The 16,998-nt window shown below is 56.5% G+C and overlaps 1 protein-coding gene across 3 annotated transcripts in view; it reads left to right on the forward strand.

Moving 5' to 3' along the window:
• Nucleotides 1-16,998, forward strand: part of SHF (Src homology 2 domain containing F) — a 73,841-nt gene that overhangs the window by 35,021 nt on the left and 21,822 nt on the right. For 2 of the 3 annotated variants that reach the window (XM_073363257.1, XM_073363256.1), the window contains exons 3-4: nt 7,663-7,881; nt 11,327-11,464. In XM_073363257.1, coding sequence (XP_073219358.1) covers nt 7,663-7,881; nt 11,327-11,464 — 357 coding nt within the window. The remainder of the gene's footprint in view (nt 1-7,662; nt 7,882-11,326; nt 11,465-16,998) is intronic. The other variant, XM_073363258.1, reaches the window with a different exon arrangement.

Here is a 16,998-nt window from a genome sequence, read left to right on the forward strand (position 1 = left end):
GGCTGGATCACCCCCAAAGCCAGCATGTCCCGGACCTCTCTTTCCAGGTCCTGAGCAGTTTTCCCTGTGACTCGGAAGGGGGAGCATCTTATCGGCGGGTGCGACCCTGTCTGCACCCGGTGGACAGTCAGATTAGTGCGTCCAGGCTGGTTGGAAAACAGCTGTCGGTACGGATGCAGCACCTCCCTGACCTCAGCTTGCTGGGCAGGGGTTAGCTGATCCGAGAGGGGAATTGTTTCCAGCGGGGAACCAGCTCTGGTCCCAGGGAATAGATCTACTAAAGGGTCATCTCCCTGCTCTTCCCACTGTCCACACACGGCCAACACCACATTCCCCCTGGCATAATATGGCTTCATCATATTCACATGGTACACCCGGCGGTGGTGCGCCCGGTTCAACAGCTCCACCACATAGTTTACCTCATTGAGCTGCTTGACGACCTTGAAAGGGCCCTCCCAGGCGGCCTGTAGTTTGTTCTTTCTCACTGGGATGAGAACCATCACCGGATCCCCGGTGGCGTAGGCACGGGCCCGCGCCGTGCGGTCATACCAGACCTTCTGCTTCCTCTGGGCTCTGGCCAGATTCTCCCTGGCCAGGCCCATGAGTTCAGCCAGTCTCTCTCGGAAGATCAGGACATACTCCACCACTGACTCTCCATCGGGAGTGGCCTTCCCCTCCCACTCGTCTCTTATCAGGTCCAGGGGGCCCCTCACCCTCCTTCCATACAACAGTTCGAAAGGCGAAAATCCGGTAGACTCCTGGGGCACCTCCCTGTACGCGAACAGCAGGTGAGGTAAGTACTTGTCCCAATCCTGCGGGTGCTGGTCCATAAAGGTTTTCAGCATCATCTTTAGCGTCCCGTTAAACCTCTCCACCAGCCCGTTGGACTGTGGGTGATAAGCTGATGCCCAGTTGTGCCGGACCCCACATTTCTCCCACAAGCACCGGAGCAGGGCCGACATGAAGTTGGAGCCTTGGTCTGTCAAGACTTCCTTGGGGAACCCCACTCGGCTGAAAATGGTCAGGAGTGCATCGGCCACGGTGTCTGCTTCAATGGAAGCTAAGGGCACTGCCTCGGGGTAGCGGGTGGCAAAATCTACCACGACCAGAATGTATTTCTTCCCCGACCGGGTCGTCCTGCTGAGAGGCCCCACGATGTCCATGGCCACCTTCTGGAAAGGCTCCTCTATGATGGGCAAAGGTCTCAAAGCCGCTTTCCCCTTGTCCCGGGCCTTCCCCACCCTCTGACAGGGGTCACAGGATCGGCAATACTGCCGGACCGTGGTAAAGACCCCGGGCCAGTAAAAGTTCTGTAGCAACCTCTGCCGGGTGCGCCGGATTCCCTGGTGCCCTGCGAGGGGGATGTCATGGGCCAGGTACAGGAGCTTGCGGCGATACTTCTGGGGGACCACCAGCTGCCTCCTGATCCCACAGGACTCTACTTCCCTTGTGGGAGCCCATTCTCGGTACAGGAACCCCTTCTCCCACAGGAACCTCTCCTGACAGCCTCTCCTCATGGTCCGTACCACACTGAGGTCAGCCAGATCCCTGAGCTTCCGCAAGGAGGGATCTTTCCTCAACTCGGCCTGGAACTCAGCGGCTGGGGAAGGGATGGGGACCGTTTCCCCCTCAGTGGCCAGGTCTGAGGCCTCAGCCTCTCTGAGCCGTGCCCCTCGGCGCTCCCTCCCCACCAGGGTAGGATCCTGCGCCTCCGGTGTGGTACCCTCCCCGAGGTCAGGGAGCAGTGCCCCTCGCCGGCTCTGGCTACGCGTCACAACCAGGGCGGTCTGGGGCTTGCTTGGCCAGTCCTCTAGGTCTCCCCCCATCAAAACCTCAGTGGGCAAATGGTGGTATACCCCCACATCCTTGGGGCCCTCCTTGGCCCCCCATTTCAGGTGTACCCTTGCCACGGGCACCTTAAATGGGGTCCCACCCACCCCTGTCAGGGTCAGGTAGGTGTTGGGCACCACCCGATCTGGGGCCACCACCTCAGGCCGGGCCAGCGTCACCTCCGCGCCCGTATCCCAGTATCCATTGACCTTCCTCCCATCCACCTCCAGGGGAACAAGGCACTCTCTCCGGAGGGACAGTCCCGCGCCCACCCTGTAAACCGAGCACCCTGAGTCCAGAGCCTCCAGCCCTCTGGCGGAGTTGGCCTGGGGTACTCTTCCCTCCTGAGCAGGTGGTAAACTGGCAGCCCCCCTTTTCTGGGTCATCTGCCCCTCGTCCAGCTGGGTCCCTACCCAGTTAACCCTGGGTAGGTTGGGTCTGCTCAGTCTGTCCCTGAGCCTGGGGCACTGGGACCGTACGTGGCCTCTCTGGCCACAGTGATAGCAGCTCAGGTCACGTTGGTCCCCTCGAGCAGGTCGGAGGGGCCCGACGCCAGGCGTTCCCCGTGGGAGGGGGTTCTCCCTATTTCCCCGCTGGGAGGCCCCCTGGTGACTCTCTCTCTGCATCGGGGGGGGCCTGTTCTTTTGGGGCTCCTCCCGGCTACCCCCTGACCGACTGTTCACAAACTCGTCGGCCAGCTGCCCTGCATGCTGGGGGTTCTCTAGCTTTTTGTCCACCAACCACAGCCTCAGGTCGGAAGGGCACTGTTCATACAGTTGCTCCAGTACGATTAGGTCAAGCAGGTCCTCTTTAGCTCGGGCCCCAGCTGTCCACTTGCGGGCATACCCCTGCATCCGGTTGACCAGTTGTAGGTAGGTGACCTCAGGCGTTTTACGCTGACTCCGGAACCTTCTCCGGTACATCTCGGGGGTCAGCCCAAACTCACGGAGCAGGGCCTGTTTGAACAGTTCATAGTCCCCTGCCTCCGGCCCTGTCATCCGGCTGTACACCTCCACGGCTTTGGGGTCCAGTAAGGGGGTGAGGAACTGGAGCCTGTCTGCAGGGTCAACCCTGTGCAGCTCACAGGCATTCTCAAAGGCCGTCAGGAAGCTATCTATGTCCTCCCCCTCCTTCCGCTGGGCCAGGAAGCACTTATCAAAGCTCCTTGCAGTCTTGGGTCCCCCCGCACTCACCACAGCCGGGGCCCCACTGCTCCTCAGCCTGGCCAGCTCCAGTTCATGCTGTCTCTGTTTCTCCTTCTCCTGACGCTCCCTCTCCTTCTCCTGACGCTCCCTCTCCTTCTCCTCCTGCTCATGTTGACGTTGTTTCTCCTTCTCCTCCTGCTCATGTTGACGTTGTTTCTCCTCATGTTGACGCTGTTTTTCATGATCCTCCAGCTCCCTCATTTTCATCTCCCTCTCCCATTCCAGCTGCATCCGCTCCAGGGATGGGGAGCTCCGCCGGAAGGATCCCCTGCTGGGTGCCGGGGTCAGGGTGCCCTCGGTATTCACTGGGCTTCCCCCAACCCCTTCCCCAGGCATAGGTAGGAAGGGTCTCGGGATGTCCTCGGCAGCAGTCTGACCCCTCCCAGCCCGGTCAGGCCCCAGGGCCCATGCTGCGTCTGCCGGGCGGCTTCCCTCAGGGACAGGGATCGGGTCATCCAAGCGATCCCTCTCCTCCAACTGGGCAATCAGCTGTTCCTTGGTGGACCTCCCGATGCGCAGCCCCCGCTGCCTGCACAGCTCCACCAGGTCGCTCTTAAGGCGTTTAGCATACATCTCCCTGCTGGCCACTCGCAGGCCGGGCAGCTTCCCACGGTTTCCAGGAAAAGCCCTTAGTGTGCCAGTCCTTCTTGAGGTCGCCACCTCTTTGCCAGGGTCAAGCTGCAGACTCCTCCGCCCCTGGGACCGCTCGCTGCAATCCCCCGGGGGACCCTGTTACTGCAAAAGTCCTTCTCTCTGGTCACACATTCCCAGGGGTTAACCGCCCCCCGAAACCGTCTCTCTCTGAATCTTCAGCACGCCTGGTCCCTGTCAATTCCCCTTCGTTTTACTGTTCCCCAGTCACTTACTGCAGGAAGCGCCGTTCACGGGGTGCAGTACATCCCACCGCTGCCACCAGTTGTCACGGAGTGTGGGGGAGTCCAGGCCCTGCACCCCTCTTCCCGGGATCCACTGAGACTCTCAGCCAGCCAGTAAAACAGAGGGTTTATTGGACAACAGGAACACAGTCCACAACAGAGCTTGTGGGTACAACCAGGACCCCTCAATCACGTCCTTCTGGGGGAGCAGGGAGCTTAGACCCCAGCCCTGGGGTTCCCTGTGTTCCTCTCCCCAGCCCCAAACTGAAACTAAACCCACCCAGCAGGTTCCCTGCTGCAGCCTCTGTTCACATTCCTGGGCAGAGGTGTTACCTCCCCCTCCCCCTCCCGGCTCAGGTGACAGGCTCTCAGGTCTCCCATCCCCAGGGCACATTCCCAGGTCAACACTCCCCCCTCCCTGCTGAGTCACATCGTCACACCAGGTCACCTGGTCTTTTTGTTCTCCAACACCTTCCGCTGGCTCCTTGCAGAGGAGGGGGCGGGCCATTAGTTGCCGGGATACACAGTGTTGGCCATTCTCTGTGCCCAGGCAGCCAGTCAGCATCACACCTGCTCTCTTGGGGTCTCTGCAAGGATCACACCCCCTTATCCCACCACAGATACTTGAGTAATACATAGGGGAAACTGAGGCACACGCAGGATTCAGAGAAAACGTTAAGAACATTCCCACTTCGTCACAGGGCCCCATGGACCGATACGCTGCATTGCGATGTACCAGGATGGTGCGGCAATGAGGGAACCCCATTCCATGGGTAGCCCTGGTTGTTATGCTTACAGGAAGCACACCAAATCTTTTTAAAAAGGGAATAAGGCAATACACCGGGACTGGCATCTTATTTTCTCACTCCCTTCTTTTTGCGATTAGGCCCATCTGCTCAGCTGGCCTCTCTTATTTACTCACACCCTTGCATACCTCACTCATACAAAGAACAATGATACATCCGTCTACTAAGCAATTAGAGGAAACAGCACAGAGACTGTTGAATACTTGTCTAACAAGCAGCCCTGTAACAGCGCATTATGATTTTGAAACAAACCCATCTCATTTACTCCTTTAATTCATAAGACAAATTACCACTAACTTAATAAATCAGGGCAACTTCATCAGCAATTTTTATTGGGGACATGGTCAGTCAGCGCTGCCTGGTGACATGTGGGGCAAACTCGACTGTTGCCTTCGCCCGCAGTGCTCGGGTAGGGAACCAGGGGAGGGAGCTGCATTTGGGGAACTGCCTGGCTGGCGATGGAAACTGCTGCTCCGTGTTCATTGGGTCCCTCTCACTTGTACACACAGGCCTTTTCTCACCTGCTGCCCTTACTCAGCCTGTCTCCTGCAGCCCAGACGCACTCCTGGTTCCACTGGGGTGAAGTTGCTCCGGCAACTGCAAGCGCGCTGGGGACATAGGCCCCTCTCCTCCTCCCTGGCAGAGCTCTGCCCCTTTGCCCCTTTGCGCTGTGCTGAGCAGCCTGGGCTGGGGGCCTGCTTGGCACTGTTTGCTCCTGGGTCACTGTGCCCCAGATGCCCTGGAGATGGGGGCAGCCTCTACACGGGGACTTTTGCTCTGCAGTCTGAGGCCTTGCTGTGTTGCTGGCAGGTCCAGAGTTTCCTCCCTGTTTGAACCTGCAGCCGCTCCTGGGTCTAGCGCGGGGTAGGGAAAGGCAGAGGTGCACTTTGCTCAGCACGGCTATGCCTGCCCACCCCGCGGCTGCCCACACTCCATAGTGGGTGCATGTGCCATCTCTGGCCTCAGGGAGAGAACTAGGGCCAAGGGCCACAAGTGTATTTCAAACCCCGGTAGCTAGCATTTGCCCTGTGTCGCAGGCAGATGCTGGAGCTCGAGCTGTGCCCCTGGCCCTGTTCCCAGCGCCACAGACAGGTGGCACGCTCTGACACGAGTGTGTCATTCTGCATGGAGTGACGCCAGGGCTGTCCCATGCTTCCGCCTGGAGAGCCAGGTTCCGATTCACTGACACTGGCGAGGGCTGGGGATTGCTCACCGGGTAATATAACATGGGTTTATGGGAAATAGATCCCTGTCATACTAGCTTGATATCTTTTTTTTTTATAAGATCATAAATTTGGTTGATGAAGGTGCCAGTGTTGACGTTAACGTGCTTAGACTTCCATAAGGTGTTTGACTTGACATCACACGACCTTTGGATTAGAAAGCTATAAAATAATATGGCACACATTGAATGAATTAAAAGCTGGCCAACTGATAGGTCTGAAAAAGTAACTGTAAACGGGGAATCGTCATCAGTTGGGTGTGTTTCTAATAGGGTCCCTCAGGGATTGGTTCGTGGCCCTTGGCCCTACACTATTTATCATCGTTATCAATAACCTGGAAGAAAACATAAAATCATCATGGATCAAGTTTGCAGATGACACGCACGTTGGGGGAGTGGTAAATAAGAGAGGACAGGTCACTGATACAGAGGAATCTGGGTTGCTTGGTAAATTGGATGCTAGCAAACAATATGCATTTAATAGGGCTAAATGTAAATAGATACATCTGGGAGCAAAGAATGTGGGTCATATTTATGTGATGGGGCCTCTATCCTGGGAAACAGTGACTGAAAAAGATCTGGAGGGTGTGGTGGATAATCCGCTGAACATGAGCTCCCAGCATGATGCTGTGGCCAAAAGGACTAATGTCCTTCTTGGATGCAGAAATGGAAATCTCAGGTAGGAGCAGAGGGGTTATTTTGCCTCTGTGTTTGGCACTGGTGTGACTGCTGCTGGGATCCTGGGTCCAGTTCTGGTGCCCGCAATTCAAGGAGGATGTTGATAAATTGGAGAGGGGTTAGAGAAGAGCCGGGAGAATGATTACAGAATTAGAAACCTGCCTTCTAGTGATAGATGGAAGGAGCTCAAACTGATTAGCTTAGCCAAGGGATGACTTGATCACAGTCTATAAGTATCTACATGGGGAACAAATATTTAATAGTGGGCTCTTCTATCTAGCAGAGAAAGGTCTAACACCATCCAATGGATGGAAGTTGAAGCTAGACAAATTCAGATTGAAAATAAGGTGTAAATTTTTATCAGTGAGAGTCATTACCCATTGGAACAATTTACCAAGGGTCGTGGTAGATTCTCCATCATTGTCAATTTTTCAGTCAAGACTGGATGTTCTTCTACAAGATGTGCCCTAGGAACTATGATGGGGCAGGTCTCTGGCCTGTGCTATACAGGAGATCAGACTAGATGATCACAGTGGTCCCTTCTGGCCTTAGAATCTATGGGGAAAAAACCCTGTATCTTCTTCCAGGGCCAGTCGTTCCTCTCTACGGTTCCTGGCTTCTCTGGAAGGTGTGTACAGGGTTCTTTACCTTGCAGGCTGGGGATTATGGGAAGCAGAGTTGGAGCATGGGAACCCTGGGATCAGGGGCTGGGATGCAGGGCACAGGGATATTCTGGGCATCCCACTAGGTGGGGCCCAAGCCCGACACATCACAGGTAACTCTCTTATGTTCTGGCACTCAGTCTTGTTTAGCGAAACGTCTCCAATGCTCCAGAGAGCCTCTCACGCCGCCTGGGTCTCTGTATCCAGCCCCAGCCCTGGCACTGCAGGTGGCAGCCCTGGCCCAGCGTGGAGGGAGCTTGGCAAGCTGTGACTGCAGCTGGTGACGGAGCCCTGAGCCATGCGGGGCAGGGGGCTCAGCCGCTCAGTGACATGGTCAGGATTTGGAAAAGAGCTCATGGTGTTCTCCCTTCTCCCTCCTGCCAGAGATCCGCCTGAAGGGCTCCCTCGAGGCCCCTGCCCAGCCGCTGCCCCTGTACGACACACCTTATGAGCCGGTGCCCAATGGGCTACCCCCAGACAGCGAGCGCCCATCCTGTGCCCGGCTCAGGGAGTCGCGGCTGCCCCAGGACGATGAGCGCCCACCCGAGGAGTATGACCAGCCCTGGGAGTGGAAGAAGGAGCGCATCTCCAAGGCCTTTGCAGGTGAGGGTGGCAGGGGCAGGGTCCTGGCATAGCGTTCAGCTGCTTTGGCCTGGCAGGGGCAGCCTTGCTGGGTCAGCCTGGAAAGGCCTCACATTGCCAGTACCCCCCTGGGTCTCATGCTCCAGGAACCCCATTCTTAGGGGCTCCCTGTGGCCCCCCCTTCCGTGTGGCATGGGGCAATTCCAGCCTTCCCTGCCCTGCCCCGCCCCTGGGCTCACATGCGCACTCATTGCCTTCTGCTGCCTGACTCAGTGTCCAGGCTTCCTGGTGTGGCTCTGAGCCCTCCAGCGGTGGGGCATGGGCACCCATGCCGCTCACATGGGAATTCTGGACTTGGGCCCTGGCAAGGAAACTTTTTGTCAGTCTCTGCGGTGAAGCTGCCCGTCTGCTCTGCGCCTCCCTGGGAACCAACTCCTGTCTGTTCTGCCTGGCTGATCGTGGACCCCAGAGTTTCAGCCCCTGGTGTTGGGGGTCGGGGGGGATGGCAGATCCCTAGGGCCCTGCTGACTGCCATGTTATTGTTCCCTTCTTCCCTGCATAGTGCTCCTGCCCCAGGGACAGGACCTCCACTGCTCCACCTCCTGGGCTTCCCTGCCCTGGAGCCGCTGCCCTTGGCTGTCTCTGGGCCTTCGGCTTGGGAGTCCCAGCCCCCTTCCCCCCAACCATTTATCTCCCTGCTGGGGATTGATCACGTTTGGGCTGGCTAATGGGGAAATCCATGCAGCACATTAGCGCCTGGCTCCCCCAGCAGCGCTCGCTAATTGCCCAACTCTTATCTTAGCTGCAGTTTAATTGCAATAGCTCAGCTGTGCCAGGGCATGTGAGTGAGTGATGGGGACCGAGGCTGCCTGGGTCTGGGCACCCGTCTCTGCTGCAGGGTGCCAGTGGCATCGGGCATGAGCCAGGGTTGGGGCTCAGCACCAGCCTCACTGATTCCTGATTCCTCGGCTTCGCTGGAGGCTCCCCAGCTTCCTTGGGTTTGCCTGAGAACCCCATCCCCTTCCCTCTGGGTCCACACAGCCCATCTCCCTGGTGGATACCCATTCTTTGTCCAGACCTTGGGGCAACGCCCTCCCATTAGCACTGGGCTTGCACCCTTCCCACTCCCCATAGCATGGGGCAGAACAGGTGCCTCGCTGCATGCCCTACCCTGGAGCTCCTGGCTCCTGCTTGGGGTGGGGATCTGCTCTGCTGGTGCCCAGCAATCACAGCCCTCTGCTGTCACAGCTCTGGGCTCCCGCTCTACCTCCCAGCTCTGCCTGGGTGGTCTCAAAGCCCTGTCTCGCCATCTTTCCATCAGGCAGCATGCGTCCGTGGGGCAGGGCCCAACCTCACCAAGCTGGTACCAGTGCTTAATAAATCAATCCTGGCAGCATGTGACCAGCAGTGAAGCATCCCACAGGCAGTGTCTGAGTGGCCATTGTTAAGCACCACAGTTAACATGCGGTCAAGGCCGGGATCTCACTCCTCAGGCAGGTGCTTTCTTATAGGTATTGTTAAGAGGGGCATCAGGGGTTGAGTCCCACAAGTAGGGGGAGGGGGAAGGCTGGCCTGCTACTGAGGATATAACCTAGTGCCTGTCCTGCCCAATCCCACACCCCAAGTCAGGCACTTCCTGCAAGCACCTCTTCCTGTGCACTGCGTCGGGGTGGGGGACATGGGGCCTCTCCCTCCCGACCAGCCAGCCATGGCAGTGGAGCTGGGTGTGGCCTCCATGTCCCTTGCTCATCATGTCAGCTGCAGCCAGGGGGCTGGGCGAGTGCACGCCACCGCTCCCCGCAGTCCTGTCAGCCCAGGACTGTACACCCAAGCCCCAGTGTCCTGGAGCAGTACCCCCCCCAGGAAAGCCCCCTGCAGAGATGTCAGTAGAAGAGGTGGGCGGTTTCCCCTGTGCACAGGCTGTGCAGGGGCTGGCCTCCTGGGCATGGGCTGGCTTGCTGCTGTCCCTGATTATCTGGAGGAGTGATGTGGGGCTGGCATGGCACATTGTAACAGCACCCTGGGGTGGCAGGAGGGGATTGGTCCCGTGCTATGCAGAGTCCCCCGGGGCTCTGCTCACTCAGCTGAGTTCGGTGTGTGTGATAACGGTTGCTCCGTGCTCACTCCCTTAGCACCAGGCTCTGCACCCCCATGGAGCTGAGGGCTTGGCACTAACCCCGAGCCATCCCACGGGCATGGCCCCATTTCCTGGGCCACTGCGCTGTCTCTGGAGGCGGGGCACCATTCGGGCCTGGGGTGCAGCGAATTCTGCTGCCCACTCTGCTGGCCCGCAGCAGCCATGCACCAGCCATGAGCACCACAGCACAATCCCCCTTGGCCATCTGGGAGTGCTGGGGTAGGAAGAGCCTGGGAAAAAGGGAGACCAGCCAGGAGATTGAGGAGAGGGGGACATGGCCATGCTCTGAGGTAGGATTCAAGAGGTGCTGAGATGGAATTGAGCGGGACAGGCCAAGGAGAGGGAGCCCAGGGAGTCAGGTGCCCCCCCCTTTCCTCTCAGCTAGGAGCCAGGGACCAGCCTGGGCTGCAGGCAGGAGGGGCAGACAGGGGTGCTTCAGGGGCTGGCAGAATTGGGAGCTACTGAGCTGTGGAGGGGGCAGGACCCCAGGAGGGGGAGCATGGTAGGAATGTGGATGGGTGCCAGCCAGGTGGGAGGAGAGTGGGCTTGTGGGAGTCTGTGCAGAGCTCCGGGAGAGGTCACAAGGCTGTCATGGGGAGCTGGAGAGCACCTGCCAACGAGGACGGGGTGATTGGGAGGGGTGGGTGCAGCACTGGGGCTATCCAGAATGGGCTTTAGGTCTGGGTGTCCCCTGCTCTCTGGCAAGAGCCCGGGTGGATGCGGGGGCACAGCTGGGAGCACTGAGTCTGGGTGGCCAGACGCTCCCGCCCAGGGGCCACAGTGCTGCGAGAGCCAGACGTATGGTGTGCTGGGATGCTGACGATCTGTCCCTGTCTCTTCCCTGGCCCAGGCAGCCCCCTGCGCTGGTCTGTAGTGGGGCAGCTGCTGCCAGGCTGTGGGTGCAGCAGGGCTGTTTGCTGAGGGCTGTGCCCCCAGCAGAGCTCCTCTCGTGTGTAGCGCTGCCCTAACAACTGCCTGGGCCCTGGCCCCACGGTGCAGCAGGAAGATCCAGGTATTTCCCGTGACTCACCTTGTGCCTCTCACCCTGCCCCATCTAGGCACTGCCCTGCACACTGGCATCTAGGGCAGGTGCTGGTTTGCAGCCTTGACCAGCCTGGGAGTGCCAGCCTGCAGAGAGGAGCTGGAAACCAAGTGTGGGGCTGGGCACGTGGGGACTCAGCATCTCCCCCCATCCTCCGCTCTCCCCACACCACTTCCTGCCTACCTCCTCTGGACCCTGGGTGCTGGGACAGCTTCAGCCAGCTCACGTGCGCGTGCTCTCTCTCTCTCTCTCCCCCCCACCTCCCCGCCTCTGCTGCTTCTGTCCAGTTGAGATCAAAGTGATCAAAGACTTGCCGTGGCCTCCCCCTGTGGGACAGCTCGACAGCGGTACAAGCCCCCCCGATGGCGAGGCCCATGCCCCTGCGCACCCCAGCCAGCCCCAACACAACCACGAAGACATGAACGGTGAGTCGCCCTCAACTGTGCCCAGGGCCACACGCTCCCACAACCTGGGGGGCTGCTGGGAAGCTCCAGCCAGTGCAGCGCATGGCTCCCTGCCCCACATGGGCAGCTGCGTGGGTTCCCCTAACACATACCCATTCTCAGGGGCTGAGCGGCAGCAGCTGCCTGGCATAGGGGCTCGCTGGACGTCCTTAATGGTGCCAGCAAGAGCAGGGCCGGATTAATCTTTTGTGGGCCCGGTGCCAAGCATATTTGTAGGCCCCCATGGAGGCAGTGGAGCATGGCACGGGGAGGTCCCCAGAGCAAGGGGCCAGCCAGAGGCAATGGGACATGCATGGCAGGGGCGGCCCTGCTCTGCCCAATGCAAGGGCACTATTTATAAACTGGCAGTTGCCAGACGCACAGTGGCCTGCCCAGCCCTGTGCTGCCAGCATGCCACTTCCCCTCTGGGGCAGGCCCTGCCACACCACACAGCCCCCCTCTCCCCTGCCCAACACCCCCCGACTCCCTATGGCCAGAGACCCCCTGGATCCACTATGCCGAGCACCCCACAGCTCCACCCACAAATGCACAGCACTCTGCACAACACCACCCCTGCCCACAGCCCCACCACAGCTGCCCAGCACCCCACAGAACCCCCATTCCCTAGTGCCCCAATGCACACAGATCCTCCCTGCCCCTTCACAGCCCAGCACCCCCCCCCAGATTTCCCACAAACCCACTCCCCCAAGCCCTGCCTCCTGGCCACACTCACTGGCCCTGCTGGGAGGCGACCTTGTCTTCCGGGCTGAGCCGGCAGCACAGCCAGGGCTGGTCCCTTGGGAATGGCGCGATCAGCCAGGCCAGGACCTGCCTCGTCCAGGCTTCCTCAAAATGCACTGTCCGAATCCCCCAGAATGCACTGTTCTGGTAGCTGTGCTGGGAACTATGGGGTCGGTACCCAGAGGGCATGGCAGCGGAGATGGATTAGGGCAGCTTGAGCGTGGCTGCAGGGCCCTGCCATGAATGAGGCGGGCTGGTGCAGAGTGAACCCCGGTCGCGCTAGGCAGTGTGGACAGGGGCAGTGTTTGTCCAATGCCCCAGCAGAAAGGCAGGAAGCGGGGGTTAGTTCCTGCAGGGGGGTGTGGGGAACCTGCCGTGCTGTGCTGGAGGATGGCAGTGATGGAGCAGGCTTCCCAAACCCCGCTCCAAGTGGTGGTGGAGGAGGCTAATCCTGTGAGCAGTCCCACTTCCTGTTGCTCTGCACCACTGGTGCGGCTGCCAGGACCAGTGTGTCAGGACAGCACAAAGGGGAATCTTGCCATGGCTGGGTGATCAGCAGGGCACTTGTGCAGCAGGGCTGTGCTGCTAAGTAACGATAATGAACCCTCAGGAGGAGAGGGAAGCAAGAATCATCCTGTGAGGAAATAATATCCACCAGCAGGCCGATCTCTGAGGTGGCTCTAAGCTCATTCCTGCCTCTCTGATGCCCAGTGGGGCTGTCAGAAAAGTAGGCAAAAAGCTGGCTTTGGGCTGCAAGGGGCAGTGGGTGCAGAACAGCTGCTGTACCCACCTCCCCCACTCCCCCCCCACACACAGAAGTCATGGAATCATAGAATATCGGGGTTGGAAGGGACCCCAGAAGGTCATCTAGTCCAACCCCCTGCTCAAAGCAGGACCAATTCCCAGTTAAATCATCCCAGCCAGGGCTTTGTCAAGCCTGACCTTAAAAACCTCTAAGGAAGGAGATTCTACCACCTCCCTAGGTAACGCATTCCAGTGTTTCACCACCCTCTTAGTGAAAAAGTTTTTCCTAATATCCAATCTAAACCTCCCCCACTGCAACTTGAGACCATTACTCCTCGTTCTGTCATCTGCTACCATTGAGAACAGTCTAGAGCCATCCTCTTTGGAACCCCCTTTCAGGTAGTTGAAAGGAGCTATCAAATCCCCCCTCATTCTTCTCTTCTGCAGGCTAAACAATCCCAGCTCCCTCAGCCTCTCCTCATAACTCATGTGTTCCAGTCCCCTAATCATTTTTGTTGCCCTTCGCTGGACTCTCTCCAATTTATCCACATCCTTCTTGAAGTGTGGGGCCCAAAACTGGACACAGTACTCCAGATGAGGCCTCACCAATGTCGAATAGAGGGGAACGATCACGTCCCTCGATCTGCTCGCTATGCCCCTACTTATACATCCCAAAATGCCATTGGCCTTCTTGGCAACAAGGGCACACTGCTGACTCATATCCAGCTTCTCGTCCACTGTCACCCCTAGGTCCTTTTCCACAGAACTGCTGCCTAGCCATTCGGTCCCTAGTCTGTAGCAGTGCATTGGATTCTTCCATCCTAAGTGCAGGACCCTGCACTTATCCTTATTGAACCTCATCAGATTCCTTTTGGCCCAATCTTCCAATTGGTCTAGGTCCTTCTGTATCCTATCCCTCCCCTCCAGCGTATCTACCACTCCTCCCAGTTTAGTATCATCCGCAAATTTGCTGAGAGTGCAATCCACACCATCCTCCAGATCATTTATGAAGATATTGAATAAAACCGGCCCCAGGACCGACCCTTGGGGCACTCCACTTGTTACCGGCTGCCAACTAGACATGGAGCCATTGATCACTACCCGTTGAGCCCGACAATTTAGCCAGCTTTCTACCCACCTTATAGTGCATTCATCCAGCCCATACTTCCTTAACTTGCTGACAAGAATACTATGGGAGACCGTGTCAAAAGCTTTGCTAAAGTCAAGAAACAATACATCCACTGCTTTCCCTTCATCCACAGAACCAGTAATCTCATCATAAAAGGCGATTAGATTAGTCAGGCATGACCTTCCCTTGGTGAATCCATGCTGGCTGTTCCTGATCACTTTCCTCTAATGCAAGTGCTTCAGGATTGATTCTTTGAGGACCTGCTCCATGATTTTTCCAGGGACTGAGGTGAGGCTGACTGGCCTGTAGTTCCCAGGATCTTCCTTCTTCCCTTTTTTAAAGATTGGCACTACATTAGCCTTTTTCCAGTCATCCGGGACTTCCCCGGTTCGCCATGAGTTTTCAAAGATAATGGCCAGTGGCTCTGCAATCACAGCCGCCAATTCCTTCAGCACTCTCGGATGCAACTCATCCGGCCCCATGGACTTGTGCACGTCCAGCTTTTCTAAATAGTCCCTAACCGCCTCTATCTCCACAGAGGGCTGGCCATCTCTTCCGCATTTTGTGATGCCCAGCGCAGCAGTCTGGGAGCTGACCTTGTTAGTGAAAACAGAGGCAAAAAAAGCATTGAGTACATTAGCTTTTTCCACATCCTCTGTCACTAGGTTGCCTCCCTCATTCAGTAAGGGGCCCACACATTCCTTGGCTTTCTTCTTGTTGCCAACATACCTGAAGAAACCCCTCTTGTTACTCTTGACATCTCTGGCTAGCTGCAGCTCCAGGTGCGATTTGGCCCTCCTGATAACATTCCTACATGCCCGAGCAATATTTTTATACTCTTCCCTGGTCATATGTCCAACCTTCCACTTCTTGTAAGCTTCTTTTTTATGTTTAAGATCCGCTAGGATTTCACCATTAAGCCAAGCTGGTCGCCTGCCATATTTACTATTCTTTCGACTCATCGGGATGGTTTGTCCCTGTAACCTCAACAGGGATTCCTTGAAATACAGCCAGCTCTCCTGGACTCCTTTCCCCTTCAAGTTAGTCCCCCAGGGGATCCTGGCCATCCGTTCCCTGAAGGAGTCGAAGTCTGCTTTCCTGAAGTCCAGGGTCCGTATCCTGCTGCTTACCTTTCTTCCCTGCGTCAGGATCCTGAACTCAACCAACTCATGGTCACTGCCTCCCAGATTCCCATCCACTTTTGCTTCCCCCACTAATTCTACCCGGTTTGTGAGCAGCAGGTCAAGAAAAGCGCCCCCCCTAGTTGGCTCCTCTAGCACTTGCGCCAGGAAATTGTCCCCTACGCTTTCCAAAAACTTCCTGGATTGTCTATGCACCGCTGTATTGCTCTCCCAGCAGATATCAGGAAAATTAAAGTCACCCATGAGAATCAGGGCATGCGATCTAGTAGCTTCCGTGAGCTGCCGGAAGAAAGCCTCATCCACCTCATCCCCCTGGTCCGGTGGTCTATAGCAGACTCCCACCACTACATCACTCTTGTAGTGGCAATGTGCTGGCAGGGAAAAGTTATCGTTCTGATTTGTGTTGCCCTAGTGCCAGTCACGGGCCAAGACCTCGTTGTGCTACTTTCTGTAACCCGGTCTCACGCTTCAGGGCTTCAGCCAGTCGCTGCCAGGGGTGAGGAAGGAATATTTTCCCCACATGCACAATTGGCTCCATGTATTCTGGATTTTATTTCACTTTCTTCTGAAGCACCAGAGATTGGCCACAGCTGGAGATGGGGCACAGGATGGGGTGGACCAGCATTCTGAGGTGTCACAGAGAATCTTCTTTCTTAGAAGATAGCGGGTCTTGCTCACATGCTCAGGGTGATCAGATTAGGGTCAGGAAGGAATTTCCCCCCAGGTCAGATTGCAAGAGACTTTGGAGGGGTTTTGCTCTCCTCTGCTGCATGGGGTGTAGTATCATCTGAGCATATCCCGCCTAACCAATTTCATGCCATTGCAGGGGTCTTAGGCACTGTTTCACCTCAGCACTCCTGTTCTCTGCCTGTGGCTCACAACCGTTGAGTCTCCTGAGGGCTGAAATGTTTCGATCTAACTATAGTTCTTGGGCTCAGTACAGGGGTAACTTTCTGTGTGTTATACAGCAGGTCAGACTCGACAGTCTAATGGTCCCTGAGATGCTGTGAAAGTAGGAAAAGATGGTCCCTATCCTGCACAGTTACAGACTAAGACAGGAGGTGACGGATTTGTGGATTCATAGCATTTAAGGCCAGAAGGGACCATCCAATAGCTAGACTGACCTGCTGTGTAACACCAGCCATTACATTTCCCCCTGTATTGAACCCCATAACTTGTGTTGGGCTAAAGCATCTCCCAGAGGCCCCAGTCCGGATCTAGAGACCTCAAGAGATAGAGACACCAACATTCCTGTGCTGGTTTGTTCCAGTGGCTAATCACTCTCCCTGTTAGCAATTTGTGTCTGATTTCTGATTTGAATTGGTCTGGTAGCTTCCAGCTATTGGTTCTTTTTCTGCCTTTGTCTGCTAGATTCTAGGGCCAGAATATCCAGTCTTTTCTCCCCAGGAAGGTACTTATACACCATAATCAAGTCACCTCTCAATCTTCTTTTTGATAAGAAGATTGGGATCTTTAAGTCTCTCCTCGAAGAGCATTTTCTCCATCCCTTTTGTGGCTCTTTTCTCCCATTTTTCAGATGTGGGCTCTAGAACTGGATGCTGTATTCCAGTGTCTGTCTGACTAATGCTGCATATGGAGGTAAAAATCACTGCCCTACTCATGCTTACTACTCCCCTGTTTATACATCCCAGGATCTCATTCACTCTTTTTGCCACAGAATCACACTGGGAGCTCACATTCAGTTATTGTCCACTACGATCTCTAAATCCTTTCCAGAATCACTGCTTTCTAGGATATAG

The sequence above is a fragment of the Lepidochelys kempii genome, chromosome 10 (genome assembly GCF_965140265.1).
Source record: "Lepidochelys kempii isolate rLepKem1 chromosome 10, rLepKem1.hap2, whole genome shotgun sequence".
Lineage (NCBI taxonomy): Eukaryota > Metazoa > Chordata > Testudines > Cheloniidae > Lepidochelys > Lepidochelys kempii.